This window comes from Cordyceps fumosorosea (genome assembly GCF_001636725.1).
Source record: "Cordyceps fumosorosea ARSEF 2679 chromosome Unknown scaffold_29, whole genome shotgun sequence".
Taxonomy (NCBI): Eukaryota; Fungi; Ascomycota; class Sordariomycetes; order Hypocreales; family Cordycipitaceae; genus Cordyceps; species Cordyceps fumosorosea.
In genome coordinates, this window is record NW_017387329.1 from 107,255 (window position 1) to 122,982 (window position 15,728).

The following is a 15,728-nucleotide window of genomic DNA, read 5'->3' on the forward strand; positions in this document are numbered from 1 at the left end:
GCCGAGTGTCTCAGGCGTGATGCGCCCTCCAGCGAGAATATATTTTCAACAAGGACTCTAAGATCTGTTTGCCGTAGGGGTTCAATGTAAGCAGAGTCCATGAGGATGCTTGCATCCATCACATCGTTCTCTGCTTGGGTGGCGTTTGAAACGGCGAAAATGCCGGCGTGTCCGTCATATCCACCCATGGGGGCAAATGAGAAAACGTCAATGCCCCTGCTTTCTATTTCATTTCGGAGGCTCTTCTTGCTGTCCTCGATGGCTGGTTCGTCAAGCTCGTCGGAACGTGCAAGTAGGGGGATGAGGTTTGTAACGCTCTGGAGGCGTGCTAATGCGTCCGCATCTTCCCTCGTTAAACCTGAATTGAGTTAGTAGGATCCATGAAACGTGTTACTGGAGGATTTACCAGTCGAGGGCAGCATGTATAAAACTGCATGCACGATTGGCTCATTGCCGTTGCTTAGAAGAGAAATTAGGTCGGCATCGCCCATTTGCTTTTCCAAGAGCGGAGTCAAAGTCGACTCGAGAAAATCCACAGCATGATGCGTACTCGCAGAACCTTGTGGCGTGAAATCCAGAAAGCAAAGATTTCGGTCTAAGATGCTCTCAACAGAGGTGGATGATCTCCGCCGCCTGAGCGTCTCAGATGGGTTTTCTGTTCGCCACCATTCGTAGGGACGTGTGCTGGCATGGATTTCTAACACTGGACCGTTGAAGTGCGTATTCACGGCGTCAATGTGCACGATATGTTCACAGCATTGTGATATTGAGCGAATTATGGATGTTTTGCCAGTGCCTGGATATGTTAGTTGGCTGGCTGACGAGCTGCAAGGCATACCAACCTGGAGACCCCAAGACAAGGAGTCGCAACTTTCCCAGTGACCGTCCAACAGCTGTGAAAGGCCGACGGCGAGGAATGAGAAGATTCGGCATTATAAATTGTGGTACAGGGCTCCCTGCACTGCTGGGCGGTAGGCCCCGGTATGCTTCTATGTGTTGCGGCGTAATTATAGCATTCTCGATGGAGCCGTCACGGTCGATGGCAGACGAGGAGCTGGAGAAATTTCGTGGCGATGATAAAAAGGATAAAGATGATTCGGGTCGTGATAGTCCATACATGGGAGGTGTATTGGGAGCTGAACTCTCGGCTGCCGCATCCTTTGTCGAGCTAACGACCGGTGATAGTGGCACTGGCGACGGCGAGGTAATTCTTTGGACGGCGGGTTGACATTTCAAAATAGAGCGTCCACGGGGCACTGTGCTGGCAGGGCCCAATTCGAGATCCATTTCGACCTCATTGACCAAGAAGCAGCTGCTGGTCTCGAGGGATTGGCTAGCTGCGGAGTCTGTGTAATCGCCGCGTGCTCCGGGAGACCCTCGCGAGTTGGGGACGGGCCGCATTTTGGATTGTCAAAGGCAGAGGCCCAGATACATCGGTATTGGAACGTAAAGGGCGATGGAAGATTCACAAGGGACGAGGAATCATGCTAGATAGAGTCGACGGATCGCATATGAACAGCACGATAACGCGACCACATGGACTGGCAACGTGACCCCGCCATACCTAATAAGTCGCGAGATGCGGAGTGTTGTGGCGCCAGCTGGTGTGGTGCTGGGGGATTGATTGAGGAGGAGGTATGGAGTACTTGAATTTTACTGGCACAGCGTAGCATTTGGAGGTACCGAAGACCAGCACTCTGTCTGGGGCAAGGTACTGGAAACGTGCTCGGTTACTGTGATATCACCGTCTAGCGCATGTGTGCCCCTCCCTGACTCACTTATGGGCAACACCAGGAGCGACGAGCAAGTTGGTGGCGGGATGATATGCGCCGAGTGCAGGGAGCCCGATTTACCTTGTTACTGCTAGAGTAAACAATACTCTCACCTCACAACTTCAGAGCCGTCCCGGTATACATACATCACGGCATCTGATAACCATGGACGGCAAGCGTCACCCCAGCTCGTTCCAGCAGTTGGAAAAACTGGGCGAGGGAACTTATGCGACGGTACGTATGTTCGGATCTATTCCCGAAAGCTCCCTTGCTCATCACCGACAACCGTTCTGCAGGTCTTCAAGGGGAGGAACCGCCAGACGGGTGAGCTCGTTGCGCTCAAAGAAATCCACCTCGATTCCGAAGAAGGCACACCGTCCACGGCGATCCGCGAAATTTCTCTTATGAAAGAACTCAAGCACGAGAATATAGTCGCCCTTCACGATGTTATCCATACCGAGAACAAACTTATGCTGGTGTTCGAGCATATGGATGGTGATCTGAAGCGCTACATGGATACCCATGGCGAACGCGGCGCCCTCAAGCCCGCCACCATCAAGTCTTTTATGTATCAGCTCCTCAAGGGTATCGACTTCTGCCACCAGAATAGGGTACTTCACCGAGACTTGAAGCCGCAGAATCTCCTCTACAACAGTAAGGGGTTGCTGAAGTTGGGCGACTTTGGCCTGGCCCGTGCCTTTGGCATCCCCGTCAATACCTTTTCAAACGAAGTCGTCACCCTTTGGTATCGTGCGCCTGACGTGCTTCTCGGCAGCCGCACCTACAACACGAGCATCGATATTTGGTCTGCTGGATGCATCATGGCCGAAATGTACACTGGCCGCCCGCTGTTTCCGGGCACGACAAACGAAGATCAAATTATTCGCATCTTCCGCATCATGGGCACCCCGACAGAGCGAACCTGGCCCGGCATCATGCAACTGCCAGAGTACGGTGACAAATTCGACAAATTCCAGATGTACGCGACGCAAGACCTGCGCAATCTTCTGCCCGCCATCGATCCTACTGGTATCGACCTGCTCCAGAGAATGCTGCAACTGCGACCCGAGCTGCGCATCAGCGCCCATGACGCGCTGCAGCACCCCTGGTTCAACGACCTGGTCATGCACCAGCAACAGCAGGCAGCACAGGCGGCAGCGCAGGCAGGAGTTAGGGGCTACCAGCAAGTTCCGGTGCCAGGCTACGAAGGCTATTAGAGATAGATTTCGAGAAAGGCACAGTGCGAGCCACTGATGTAGATGTTGCATTGATTACAAGCATGTTTATGAGAACCTCGGCCAAACCGCTCCTGTCACAGCGGCATGCGGTTTGCGAGGCTTTGGGCGGAACGGAGTTCCGGTGACATTACTAAAGACAGGAAAACAGGAATACATAATGAATTGTTTTATTCTGCGGATCAATTGACGTGACTGCCAATTGCCCACCCATCTATGCATGCATTTTATGCATACAGTCTATGCAAATATCTAATTTAATGTACAGCAAAGAACTACACAAGCACAGTTGCTTAATGTCTATTTACAAGACTTCCATCCACCGGACTTCTAAACCTGCGCTTGTTCGGCTCCTTATCCCACGTCTCTGCCAGCGCCGCTGTCTCATCCTCCTCATGTGGTAGACCAAGCGTCGCGCGCATCTTGAGAATTTCGTCTCGCACTGCCTTGGCAAGCTCTGTCCGGAGCTGTACCGCCTCCGGGCCGTGCCTAAGCTCCTCCTCCGTCTTGTTCTCCCGCAGCCGGCGCCAACGCTGGCGGTACGCTCCAAAGAGCACGTCCGTGTCGGCGGGCGCGCCGATGGCGATGCGGATGCGGTTACCCACGCGGGGGAGAAAGCGCGGGAACCCACGGTCCTCGGGCATGATGCGCTGGGTGCCGTCGACAAACATGGGCACGAACTCGGGCGCCGGGTCACTCTCGAGAATGAGGCGCGACACGCCCCATTTGAAGTAGCGCAGACTACTGTCAGCACTCTGGTGACAACACGCCTCGGGGAAAACATGCACCCAGGCGTTGCGGTTCGCCGTGTAAAAGCCCGGCGCGGGTACGGCATCTTTGCCGTTTGTGGAATAGGTCGGGTTTGTGATTTTCGGGATCGACGAAGGACCGGAAAGCAGACCGAGCGCCTGCGTCATGGTCGGTTGGTAGAGGCCACCGAGTTCGGAATGCCATAATCGATGCGTGGGGAGTGTCTGGCCGAGGTTGAAGAAGGCCGATGTCAGACTGTCCTGTCAGCTGTTGTCTTTAATAGTTGGGCGCATGTCCATTACCCATTCTTGAAGCAGATATCGTGCGCTGCAAGACTCCATCGAAGGTTTTCAACATCAAATGCATAGCGCATAGGAAGGATACCCCAAATCAAAGGATCGTCGAGTCTGTGACCTGGTTAGCTACATTATGACGCCTCTGGCTGTGAGCAACGCACACTGCAAGATGGTTGCAGACGGTAATCAAGCCTCGATCCTTTCCCTGCAGCTTCCGCCTGTCCAATACCCCTAGAAGATTTTGCAGGCCCGTCACCTCGACGATGTTGAAGGCGTAGAGGAAACCCCTGCATGCGGCGCCGATGGTAGCCATGACGGCTGTCGAGCCGAAGCGCCAGCCCAGGCCACGGCGCAGCGGCGCTTGTGAAGGTGATGATGAGGTAGACATTATGAGAGGGATGCTGGGTTCTTCCTCAGACGCAGCCAATGGCTTGGTCCTTGGTTGGCGTGTGATTGCACCTGGAACAAGCTGTCAAGAAAAGTGGTAGAATTTCGAGATGGGCGGGTGATCGAGGTTAACTAGGCTAATATAAGCAAGCTTGACCCCACGGTGACAGCCACAAGCTGGGGTGATTCTTTTTTCCCCCAGTCAACCAGCTTGCTGAAATATCCTTCTAAAAAAAAAAGCCAGGAAATATTGCACAGAGCGTATCACGGAAACGGCCCAGAAATTGACAATTCGTGGGCCTCAAAAATCATGTCGCACAGTATGCGCTTTCTCTTTCAAACCGACATCCGAGGGAAACCTGCTAACCTTTTGACCAGGCAAACGAAACACGACGAGAGCCGTCTTCACCTCATACGAGCGCAGTCTCGCCAAGGCTAACTGGGCGTCCAACTCGGCGCGGCTGCACCGCGACTCGTTTCTGTCATTCGGTTCATGCAGCCTGTGCCTGGAACCGGCACGGGACCCGGTGTCGTGCCCGCGGGGCGACATCTTTTGCCGGGAGTGCGCGCTCGCCAACATGCTCGCCCAGAAGAAGGACATGAAGCGCGCCGACAAGGCGCGGAGGCAGGCGGAACGCGACAATGCGCAGGCGCAGGCCGCCCACGATGATGAGGACCAGCGCAGGGCAATACGCGACTTTGAGCTCACCCAGGCCGGACTTCTTGGCGCCGCCGCCCGACCTGTCGCGAAACTAGACGAAAAGCACGAGACAAATCGCGAAGATACACTAAGAATCACGAACGGAAAGCGAAAATTCGAGCTAGATGCGGATGAGCTAGAAAGAATAGCCAAAGAAGACCGTACAAAAGCTCGGAAGGCTATTGAAGACGAAAAGGTTCACCCAAAACTATTCAAGTAACCCGTATTCCACACTAACACACAATAACAGGCCGCAAAGTTATCATTGCCATCGTTCTGGACACCGTCGCTCACGCCCGACGCTACTAAAGACGCCAGACTGCTCGAAGCCTCAAAAAAGACCAAGCCCGTCGCCGTGTGCCCCGCGTCTCCCAGTGACAGCCCTCACGCGCTCACCATGCAGAGCCTCATAACCATTCACTTTGACGTGCAACCCGACCCATCCAGGCCTGAAACCACCACGCGCGTCTGCCCGTCGTGCCGCAAGGCGCTGACCAACGCCTCCAGCCCGGCCATGGCCGTCAAGTGCGGGCACGTGCTGTGTCTGAACTGCGTGAAGCAGTTCGTGAAGCCGCCGTCGAAGCAGCCCGCAAAGGGAGCAACAACCGACGTGCCCGCGGCGTGCTTTGTCTGCGATACGCCGTTGGCGTGGTTGGCTGACGGGCCGGCGTCCGGGTCGACGCTGCCAAGCGGTATGATTGCGTTGAAATCCGAAGGCACGGGCTTCTCGGCGCGGGGCGGCAATACTGTGGAACGAACAAACGTAGCTTTCCAATGCTAGCCCGAAAAGAACTCTCTTACACGCATATAGAACATACATAATACGTAATGCATAGACGTAAATGTCATGCCGTGGCAACGGCTCAAACTGAGGCCTTGAGTGGACGTCGAGCATGGGACATGATCCAGACGCGAATGACCAACCGGTGGAAGAAGCCCTTGGCTAGCATCGTGAGTCCATGGCTAAAGAAGCCCTTGAGCAGCTCGCCCTCCATGCCATCATACAGTGCCCTTATCCCTTCCGTCCTTATCAGCCGCAGAATCATGCCAAAGATGGTCCTATCGAATGCCGCCATAATGTTGGCCCATAGTGTTCTCCGCCTCCTCCGCCTCCTCTCCCTTTCCTTATTCTCCAGGCCCTCGTCCTCGTCCGACCCCGCGTTCGGCATCTGCAGCATCGTCTTAGCTGTCTGGAAAGGGTACGTCAACGCCGTGGCTGCTGACTTGCTCAGTGCGGCTAGCAGAAACGCGGCCCACGCCACCGGCACGTCCATCTCCTCCTCCAGCATGGGTATCACCCGCTCCGCGAGCCTCCTATTCAGCAGCATTGTGACGCTCGGGTTCAGCGTCAGCACCAGCGTCGCCGAGTAACCCGCCCAGAGCGCCCCCACGCCGCCCTCCCTGCGCATGTCCCGGAGCGTCTGCGCGACCGACCGCGTCGCCTCTTCGTCGCCGGGCGGCGTCATCTGGCGTCTCGCTACGACGTTGGAAAGTGGCGCCGTGCACGCCTTGGACGCGGCGCCAGCGAGCATGCCGAGCGCTACCTCCCGCAGTACGCCCGGTGCCCGGCCACTGCGCTGCCGCAGGAGGTTGTAGAACCCGAAGAAAAGAAATGAATCGATGATGGACTTAGCAACGTCTGTTCCCAAGCCACTATAGAATGCCGCAACACCCTCTTCGCGCAGGATGCTGCGGAAGGCGTCGAGCACCCCGGCGTACTGCGTATGGTCGTCGAGCTGCCGCTGGACCTTGAGGCGCGTCGTAACGAGGTCGAGCGGCGCAAGGGCGGCGGTGGACGTGGCGGTGCCAAAGGAGCCGGAGATGGCGTGGCCGAGGGCCTCGAGGGCTTGAGAGGAGGCCATGACGCTCTTCGTGCAAAGGGGAAGAAGGTAGGGTTCTTGAGCTGGCTTGACCGTGCGATTGAACACGGCTGGATGCTCTGGTCAGTTTAAGTGGTAATGTGGTAGTAAGTTGAATAAATAATACTACACGAAATCGAGGCTCCAATTCAATGCAAATTCAAGTAAGACAACTAAATTATAAACCCCGACCGTTCGCGCCGTTTTGGCACCGCGGCATTAGCATATGCCATTGCCGAGAGTTAACTATGTATGTAGCACTCAACGACGTCATCGCCGATCTGGTGGGATACCCAGCACAGCTCCGCAATCCCATGTGGTTCCTTGATTGCAGCCCAGGATTAACTCAACCGCAATGCAATGAAGGAAAACTTCCTTGAGGCAGCACACGCTAGTTTATCCTCATTATGAAATTCTTTTCCATGTAATATTCAATTAGTGGCGCCGGAATGACGGAGCCGTATATGCTGTCTGTATCCAATACTCTAAAATGATGCTGTCCACAACTCTACCAGAAACATTGAAAGAAACCACCGGGTATAAAAGCCAAGAAAATCCTGGCAATCTTTGCACAACGCTACCATAACCCATTAAAAAAAACGCCATCCATGCTCTCAATAAGCCAGCAGGTCCTCGCCTAGCCCCTAGCCACTGCGGTGGCTACCCTCGTAGGCGTCGGCGGAATCGCAAACGACCCTGATCTTGCCGACGTTGGGAAGCTCATCGCGCCCACGTCCTCCCCCTCCGCGTCGCCGTCTTCCAGTCCCGGATGACCCTCTGGCAGTTTCTGCGCGCCGTAGCCGATGACTTGGAAGATGTTGGTGCGGCCGCCGTTAGTAGCCATCTGAAGCTGCTCGTGCAGACGCGCAAGCTGGTACTGGCGCTTGATAGGGGTGAAGACAGGCTGCGGCACGAGGGGCTTGGGCTTCCAGTTGCTGAGGGCGGCCATGACGGCACCAGTCTCCTCGTCCGAGTCGACAGGGCCTTGGTTCTCTTCGTCTTCGTCCGGGACAGGGGCGTTGGCGTCTAAAGCAGCCTCTGCAGTGGGTTAGAGAGAGCATCGTGGGAGTGGTCTTTGAGTGACACATACTCTGCTGCTTGGCTTGATTCTTCTTCTGGTATGCCGCGAGGAGCATGTCGTACGGTAGCGACCGACCGGCAACAGCTCGCTTGGCTCCCATGGAGTGACTCTTGCACGTAAGCGAACGTGCACACGGCTGTCCGTTCGGCAGAATGACACCGCATTGTCGTTCGACATCGACAGGCCCTGTGAATGTTAGGAATGCATGGTGTAGCCAACACCGCGGGTGACGTACCTTTGGGCTTGGGTACTTTGGCCTTGGGCTCATCCTTCTTCTTCTTGGCCTTAGGCGCCTTATCGGGCTCGCCATCAGCCTTGCGCTTCTTGCCCTTGCCATCCTCGGGTTTCTTGCCGGCACGCTTGCCACCTTTCTTATCATCATCATCATCGCTATCATCGTCGTCTTTGTCTTCGGCCTTGCGCGCCTCTTCCTCGCGCGCAGCCTCCTTGGCTCGTTCGCGGGCTTCCCTCGCCTCCTTCTTGCGTTGCGCCTTCTCCTTCTTCAACTTGAGACAACCTGCAATATGCGCCTTCGTTGCTGTCTTCAAGATGCTCTTCTTGCAGTGCTTGCATTGTTGCAGGTCGGGTGAGTCTTCGAGAGGCCGGCCAGTTGCAAAGGCCTCGCGCGCATTGTCGTCAAGCTGGTTGACGACGGGGCCGGGAGAGGCGACATCTGCTGTGGGCGAGCTAACAGGTTTCTTCTTTTCGTCTACAACGTGTTAGTGATGCGGCAGGGGGTTTACTGATGCGCACATACCCTCGACGACGCTACCATCACGCCAGTTGCCGGGTTTGTTGTGCTTGGGAGCTTGCTTCTTTAATTTGATGGTGCCACCCTTGGTGTCCTTTTTGGCCGACTTGGCGGAGTCCTTTGCGCCTGTGATGATTGTCAGGACCATTGGTCGATATGCAAGTCGGCGTGTGGGTCAGCTCGTACCTTTGGCTTCCGGTGCCATGATGACTGCTGTGTCGGGGTAAAAAGGGCCCCAAAATGGCTTAAAAAGGAAGAAAGACGGGTTGAAGCCGCAGAGCGCGATGAAACAGGATGACTCTGCAAGTTGGGAGATGAAAAGTGATGATGTTGTCACGCAGGTTGACGCGGCGTGCTTGGGTTAGTGAAGCGTTGCGCCGCATCGGCGCGGGGAGTAGTCGCACTGAGTGGTGCATCAAAGTTAGTCCGGCCGCATTTGGTGAGTCAGGTACTGTGAGCGGCCACTAACGGTGCTACATAGCTGTTCGCAAGGCATTTAATTGAAGCAACTGAATTGGACATGTCTTTCTATGCTGTGCCTGTATCAAAAAGCGAAATAAACTGAAAGCAATCAAAACGCTGGATAAAATCAGAATGAACGCGAGAGCCTGCGCCACATTTACATCATCATTGTTACTCGTTTAATTTACAATTCTTCAGTCGGCGCCTGAATGGACAAAATATCCGTTTCTCGCCAGGTTTGGTAGACCCTGTCGCGGATGGCCATGTGCCCCTTTGTGCGCTGTTGACAACGGTTAGAACTGAGAAGAAAAAAGGTACGATGACGATGAAGAACTTACTGGATGAAAGGTCTTCCCATAATATGTCGGAACATACCACATGGAATTTTGTGCAGCCACTTCACCAGCTCTCAGCAAGATTTCTGGGTCGCCGAGCGTCGAATTCGGGGGGAGCGGTTCATGAGGCATGGTTGAGCCGTCATTATCCTCGCCGCCGACCAAGAAAAACCACGTTTCGTTGCGCATGTAATCCGGTTCAACCACACCCGGTTCACAAAAGCGATGGCCTTCAAAAGCATCGTCGTAATTCACAAACAAGACTCTTGGCTCTGTGAATGCTTCGTTAATGGTGTCGATGGCTTGCTGAATCCGATGGTTCACATTGAGGACCATGCGGTTCATCTTGCTGCGTAGGTCCTGTTTTAGTTTTGGCCCGCGCCACCACATGCCGAGAGAGTAATCATCACACTCTGGCGTGTCCGCGTTGAAGAAGCGCGCGTAGCCAGTGACAGTAATGGTGAACCAGGGACGCTTTTCCCATTGGACCCTGTCCAAAATCTCCATGATAAGCAACCGCAGGTGCTGATCGAACTCGGGGCCGGCAATCTGCACCTCCGAACGCTCGAGAGCGGCCTCGCAGGTGCCTGAGTAGAAGGAGTAGAACCGAAAGATGCAGCTGTTCATGATGTCGAAGAAGCCTAAGTCGTTTCCGCCGATGGAGAGGAGAGCGAAGTCAGCAGACGCCGTAGTGTTGAACAGGTCGACCTGCGAGTGTTCGCCGCCAGCGAGGACGTCTTGTATTGTCGACCCCGTGCATGACAAATGTTGAAAGGTGGTAGCGTTGCCATATTTATCACTGTGCTGGCCCGACATCATGTCGTTACGGATGAGGACGGGATAGGCATGGCTGCCTAGGCGACAGTCAACTTCAGATCCGTTAACGCCAGTGCCGATGCCGGCCGAGTAGGAGTCGCCGAAGGCGACGAAGCCGGTGGAGGGAACCCCGGGACGGTGCGGGAAGTCGAAGCCGTCAGCTGGTTGCCCGTGACGAGGGATGTCTGGGGGTGGTTGCGGCCGTGATGGGAGCGAGCTGTTGTCTAGCGTAGGGGACCAGGGCCAGCTTAGAGGCAGGAAGGCGGGCAGAGCGTTGGCTGGTTGGAGAAGTAGAAATGGTAGGAAGGCTGGCTTTTTCATGGTGGTTGGATCAAGTCGCAGCAGAGGAGGGTGAATCTCATCCCGGAAACACAGCAGAGAGAAGTGTGTGAATGTGAGAGGCCTGATGATGTTTTGGAAAATAGTGTTGAGGAGTACCTTGTAGAAGGCAAGGGTGGCTAATAATGGTGCCGCGTCATGCTGTCTCGCGCGTGAAGGTCGGTGGTGGATGGCCGGGGCTGAAACGCTTCGCGGAAGGTCAGGCTGAAAGACGTTTGGATGACTGGCTATAGTTACATGGAAGAAAATGGAAATGTGAAATTCATCAAGTTTACGTGGTGTGACGTTGTTGTTGGCATCGGCATGTCGTCTGGTGGTGGCATATGGTGCTAACATGTGGTGAAGTGCGGCATTGCTACTGGTCGTACCTGTCGGTCGGTTTGGAGCCAGCGTGATCAGCAGCTGAGCCGCCTGTGCGACCAGCAGTGTTTGCCCTCTCCCGCTGCACCTCATCATCGAGACGGCGTTGGACAACAAGAACGAAAGGCTTGTCCTGGGGATATCTGGTTCCCGGCACAAGTCGGGCATAAAATTGCTGATTTATACTTGCATTCTTAGAAGTGTGTCTATGGATGGCTTGGTAGGACGTTTCCCCTGCCCAGTAGGACGCTTCCACTACCGAGGACAGTGGCCTCAGTAGTGACGGGCCAAGCTGCTAGCAGTGTGAGGACGCAGTGGCCTCAGTAGTGACGGGCCAAGCTGCTAGCAGTGTGAGGACGCAGTGGCCTTGGGTTTGCTTTAATTTTTTGGTGTATTTTTGTTCATTCTTTTATTATCCTTCTATACTTTCTTGGTAGTGTTAACCTAGGCTGACGAAAACGTTTTTGAAGAATACGAATCTGGCACAGACTGGGCAGTCGTCCGTGCAAGTGGTAGCTTGCGGCTGGCGTGCTGTGCAGAAGGACTGTAGAAATTTGGCCACTGTTAATGACGAAACTCACAATAACTTTCAAGTTAGAATTTCACTTATAATCATCAACATTTATTCTTTTTCGGTCAAGGCTTCTGCCGTTTGCCCTTCCTTCATGAATTGCTTCAAATGGCACTAGCAAAAAATGCACTCAGAAAGGAGAGCCTGGGTTGAGACTTGGAGCGAGGATGACAGTTCAATGGATCAATGGACACGAGCGACGAGAGTACCTCCTCAGAAGACGAGTCTTCAGACGACGAACCGAGCACGAAGACAGGAACCAGACGCAGCTATGAACTTGTCTGTAGTGCCGCCGAAACTGCAACAATTGACTCGCGTGTGGAACCTTTACACCGCATGATGAAAGAGTTCGTATTGGTTCCATGAGGTCTGTCTGCCATATCTAACTCGTGATAGGTCGTTCAACAACGTGATTTTATCAGATGTCACCATATTTATCATCAAATTGATCTTTCCAGCTCATAGCTTTGTGCTAGCTTCTCAATGCGACTTTTTCAGGGATGCGTTATTGAAGGGTGGCTTTAAGGCGGAAGCCACCAAGGAGTTTCGCTACGAGACAGGACAGCCTCATGCCTACTGGCGCATGCTTGAGTATCTGTACAAGGGCACATATTCTATCCAGCCAGTCGCAGAGATATCCGATCTTGGTATGTGGATCTACTAGAAAGAGGGATGCCAGCTTATGCAATCACTAATTTTTTTTCCCTCTAGATGACGAGCTCGTGTATCAGACACATCCACGTCTACACTGTGGCCGAGTCTTTTGCGATTGGAAGGTCTCCAGCTGTCAGCGACCGACTGATTCAAGGGATCCATCGAGGAAGAGAGAGTGGATAAAAACTTTGTCTCCTGCATACAATTAATATTTGAGACGACAAAAGAGAAGAACAACATGCTGAGAAGGGAAGTGATGGAAATTGTTGGTCGCTACGCAACGGCTCTCTGGGAGATTGAGGACTTACAAGCCCTTGTCCGTAATCGAGGGGCTTTCGCGGTCGAATTCGTTGCGAAGCTTCTCGGGGGCAACTAAAAGGTCGGGTTGTGTTTGTTGAATCATACTTGGGAAGATCTCGCCGCTTGCTTCTCATTTACCCGTTGTACAATGGCTGCAAAATGCTAGGCGTATTGGCTTGGCGATGTTCGCAACAATAGCAGGTAGGAGAAATGCAATGACAATGGTACCAATCAAAACTATTGCAGTACAAAAATGGTCATGAGTAGATACATTTTTCTCCGTTAAAGAGGGCCGCGTATTCCTGACCAGCCACATGACATGGAAGGCTGTGAGCCAGACACAAAATAGGCTGAAACCCCAACGCTTGGTGCTTATTACCCCTCTCCAGATCTCCTACCTACCATCGTACAAGTTCAGTGTATCTCTGACCGAATTGTCCAATATAAATTTCCGATGTTAGCATATAAACGTCAGCGTTGGGGTCTTCACGAGGGGAACCATTGTCCTCATCGATTTGCTCAACAAAGCTACGCAGCAGCGATGCGGCCAGCTTCCCCTCCGCCACTCTCATAGAGGACATGGAGCCATTGAGCTTCCACGTTCAATCAGTCTGGAACACTATCAACTTGTCGCTGAAGAGATTTGGCATCGAAAACATGGAAACCTGGGAGGACGAGAACCCCGTGACCATGGCCGAGCTTATTGAGCGCGCAGAGAGGCCCAAGGCATTCCTGGACGGCATTGAACCGGCAACTTTAGCGAAAAAGGACAGAATGGAAATGAAGGTCATGGGAGAAATCGGTACCGGGAAACAATTTATTCTGTCACTGGGCATGCCAAACTTCTTTTTCCATCTGCAAACCGTCTACTCCATTCTCCGCATGAAGGGAGTCCCGCTTGGCAAGTAATTGATTACCTGACCCCGTGGAATGACGCCTGGTCCAATCAAGGCGATGAATAGATAGAAAAGTTCCTATCGCTGAAAGAAAGCGTAGTAAAAAATTTTGTATAGCCTTACTTATAAGAAATTGCTGGTTCGGCAAAGTATGCCACCGGGTTCCACGACAGCGAGCCACGGAGGTTCGGGCGCGTAACTGTCCGATGATGTCGAAACCTCATGCATAGATATTGTAAGATACGAGTTTTAGCTGTGGCTGTCACGAATCAGTTAATTCCCGATTGTGAGAGATAGATAGAGCCGTGATTAACGACCTTTGTACCACACTCCAGTTGCAAGTGGTGAGGCGATCCATTGTAACACATCGTACACGCTACACACTTTGACGGAAATCCACTGTCTTAGTATAAAGTAGGGGTAAATTGGTGTAACTATTGCGACTGTGAAAGGAAAAGGACGTCAGTTGTCAGACTGATAACCTAGTAGCCCCCTCCGCAAGCAGGTATAACAAGCACTACAGCCGTTTCTTTTGTGTTGGTCTTTACACACCTTGCGATTTCATGCCTAAATCTTTTGCTCAAATAAAGACACCCCGTCAAAATGAAATCGAACGCTCCCTCAACCAGTAATGAACTCCAGCATGATGCAACGACCATCAGCGTCATGATCCTGGTCCCACGCGACAAGACAAGGGAGATGTTGGTTCAGGAGCTCTTCTTGTGGCATTTTAGACCCCAAGCGCCTTATGCCGTGCGACGCTGTCGAATTGATGGCCCAGAGACTTATATGGATAACGTCAATGCCTTGGAGATGGTGCTCGATTTCGCGGACAAGAACGCTGCAGACAGATATTTTGAAGATATGATACCGCAGCTCGAGGCATCTGGCTACGAACTTGGCCCGATTCAGCCTTCTACATCTGGCAAGTGAGAGTGATGATTTGCTTGCTCCGGGTAGTTCTCCAGTAGTAAAACATTGGCCGATGTCTGCTCATTTCAGTCATGCGCTCATGATCTGCGATTTTTACCAGTCAACCAGCCCGGACGCGATCAGGCCGTACCTCAGCCCATCAGCTATCCTTAGCCTATCTTCACGTAGCACGCTGAATACAAATGAGATCCTGTTTCTGGAGTTTTGTGATTATAGGTATTGCCGCTATATCCACGCGTGGCCGTAGGTTGCACAGCACAAAGCACATTGCGACATGCTTGGTACTTGGCGGCTACTCCAGCACAATTCTGTATCAAAGAACCGAGGCCTTAATAAGTGATTGAAGGCATTTGAGTGATACCACACTTAGTCCCATGAGAAATTTCTGCAAAACAAAGATGCGTTTTCCGCTGACAGTTCACTTCCAAAGGCCCGAGCTCTACAGCACACAACGAATCCAGGAAACTCATATAAACCAGCTCACTTCGATCATATCAGCGAGCGCCTTGACAAAGATATATCCTTGGGCGACGGTATCATGACTTGCGTGGAAATTCGAATCTGGATCAGCTTCGACCCTGCGGACAGGACCGAGGAGGAATACAACAAGCTGGACGATTGGAAAAAACGATGGAGTGATTCAGAGATAGGCAAAGCCCACACCATCGCAACTGTGAGGAGCGAGACACGTGGTTGCAGTGATGACACGGACTTGCATATTCTCCTAGACGCGCCGGACGACAAGTGCGCGATCGCCTGCATGAACCTCTTTAGAGTGGCAGGCTATTGGGTCCGTTTATACTTGAATTGAAGAGCTCTGCTATCTGTAATAGTAGCCGACCGCACAGTTAGTACCTGGCCCAGTAGCACAGATTTTAAAGAGCCCAGGAGATAGTATGCCGTCGCAAATAACTCGAGTTTAATAAATATCTTTTTACTCCCGTTCAACTAGAATCTTTCCTGCTCCAGCCATAGCAAAAACAACGATCGCCAAGTTCAAGGGAAATGCTACCGACCACGTCGAGGTACAAGAGAAAGATTTGACCTTTCCCCTGAGCTCCGGCGAATAGTAGGAGTAAAAAGGTAACTAGGTATAATAACAATAAGAGAGAGAGAGAGAAAGCAGCTTTTAACCATTCCTTATTATTGCCCTCTGCCATCCTCATCAACGTGTTGCCCTGGGCAACCCCACCAGCCCAAAAGTAAACAAGCGTCGCGCACATCAGGCTGC

The 15,728-nt window shown here is 52.8% G+C and overlaps 7 protein-coding genes across 7 annotated transcripts; 3 read left to right on the plus strand and 4 right to left on the minus strand.

Moving 5' to 3' along the window:
• Positions 1-1,937: 1,937 nt before the first annotated feature.
• Positions 1,938-2,989, plus strand: ISF_08352 (negative regulator of the PHO system; the record flags this gene model as incomplete). The annotated part of the gene is made up of 2 exons (XM_018851955.1): positions 1,938-2,006; positions 2,069-2,989. The coding sequence occupies 2 exons, from the start codon at positions 1,938-1,940 to the stop codon at positions 2,987-2,989; spliced, it is 990 nt and encodes a 329-aa protein (XP_018700852.1).
• Positions 2,990-3,300: 311 nt separating this feature from the next.
• Positions 3,301-4,441, minus strand: ISF_08353 (tafazzin; the record flags this gene model as incomplete). Its single annotated transcript, XM_018851956.1, has 3 exons — positions 3,301-4,012; positions 4,060-4,164; positions 4,215-4,441. The coding sequence occupies 3 exons, from the start codon at positions 4,439-4,441 to the stop codon at positions 3,301-3,303; spliced, it is 1,044 nt and encodes a 347-aa protein (XP_018700853.1).
• A 309-nt stretch (positions 4,442-4,750) lies between these two features.
• ISF_08354 (zinc finger containing protein) lies at positions 4,751-5,921 on the plus strand (the record flags this gene model as incomplete). The annotated part of the gene is made up of 3 exons (XM_018851957.1): positions 4,751-4,760; positions 4,819-5,336; positions 5,391-5,921. 3 exons carry the CDS (start codon positions 4,751-4,753, stop codon positions 5,919-5,921), a joined length of 1,059 nt encoding a protein of 352 aa, XP_018700854.1.
• An 82-nt stretch (positions 5,922-6,003) lies between these two features.
• Positions 6,004-7,002, minus strand: ISF_08355 (peroxisomal adenine nucleotide transporter 1; the record flags this gene model as incomplete). The annotated part of the gene is made up of 1 exon (XM_018851958.1): positions 6,004-7,002. The coding sequence occupies one exon, from the start codon at positions 7,000-7,002 to the stop codon at positions 6,004-6,006; it is 999 nt and encodes a 332-aa protein (XP_018700855.1).
• A 634-nt stretch (positions 7,003-7,636) lies between these two features.
• Positions 7,637-9,036, minus strand: ISF_08356 (SAGA complex component; the record flags this gene model as incomplete). The annotated part of the gene is made up of 5 exons (XM_018851959.1): positions 7,637-8,037; positions 8,090-8,266; positions 8,316-8,789; positions 8,838-8,957; positions 9,018-9,036. The coding sequence occupies 5 exons, from the start codon at positions 9,034-9,036 to the stop codon at positions 7,637-7,639; spliced, it is 1,191 nt and encodes a 396-aa protein (XP_018700856.1).
• A 441-nt stretch (positions 9,037-9,477) lies between these two features.
• Positions 9,478-10,765, minus strand: ISF_08357 (esterase; the record flags this gene model as incomplete). Its single annotated transcript, XM_018851960.1, has 2 exons — positions 9,478-9,573; positions 9,632-10,765. 2 exons carry the CDS (start codon positions 10,763-10,765, stop codon positions 9,478-9,480), a joined length of 1,230 nt encoding a protein of 409 aa, XP_018700857.1.
• A 2,482-nt stretch (positions 10,766-13,247) lies between these two features.
• On the plus strand, positions 13,248-13,577 carry ISF_08358 (hypothetical protein; the record flags this gene model as incomplete). The annotated part of the gene is made up of 1 exon (XM_018851961.1): positions 13,248-13,577. One exon carries the CDS (start codon positions 13,248-13,250, stop codon positions 13,575-13,577), a length of 330 nt encoding a protein of 109 aa, XP_018700858.1.
• Positions 13,578-15,728: the final 2,151 nt, after the last annotated feature.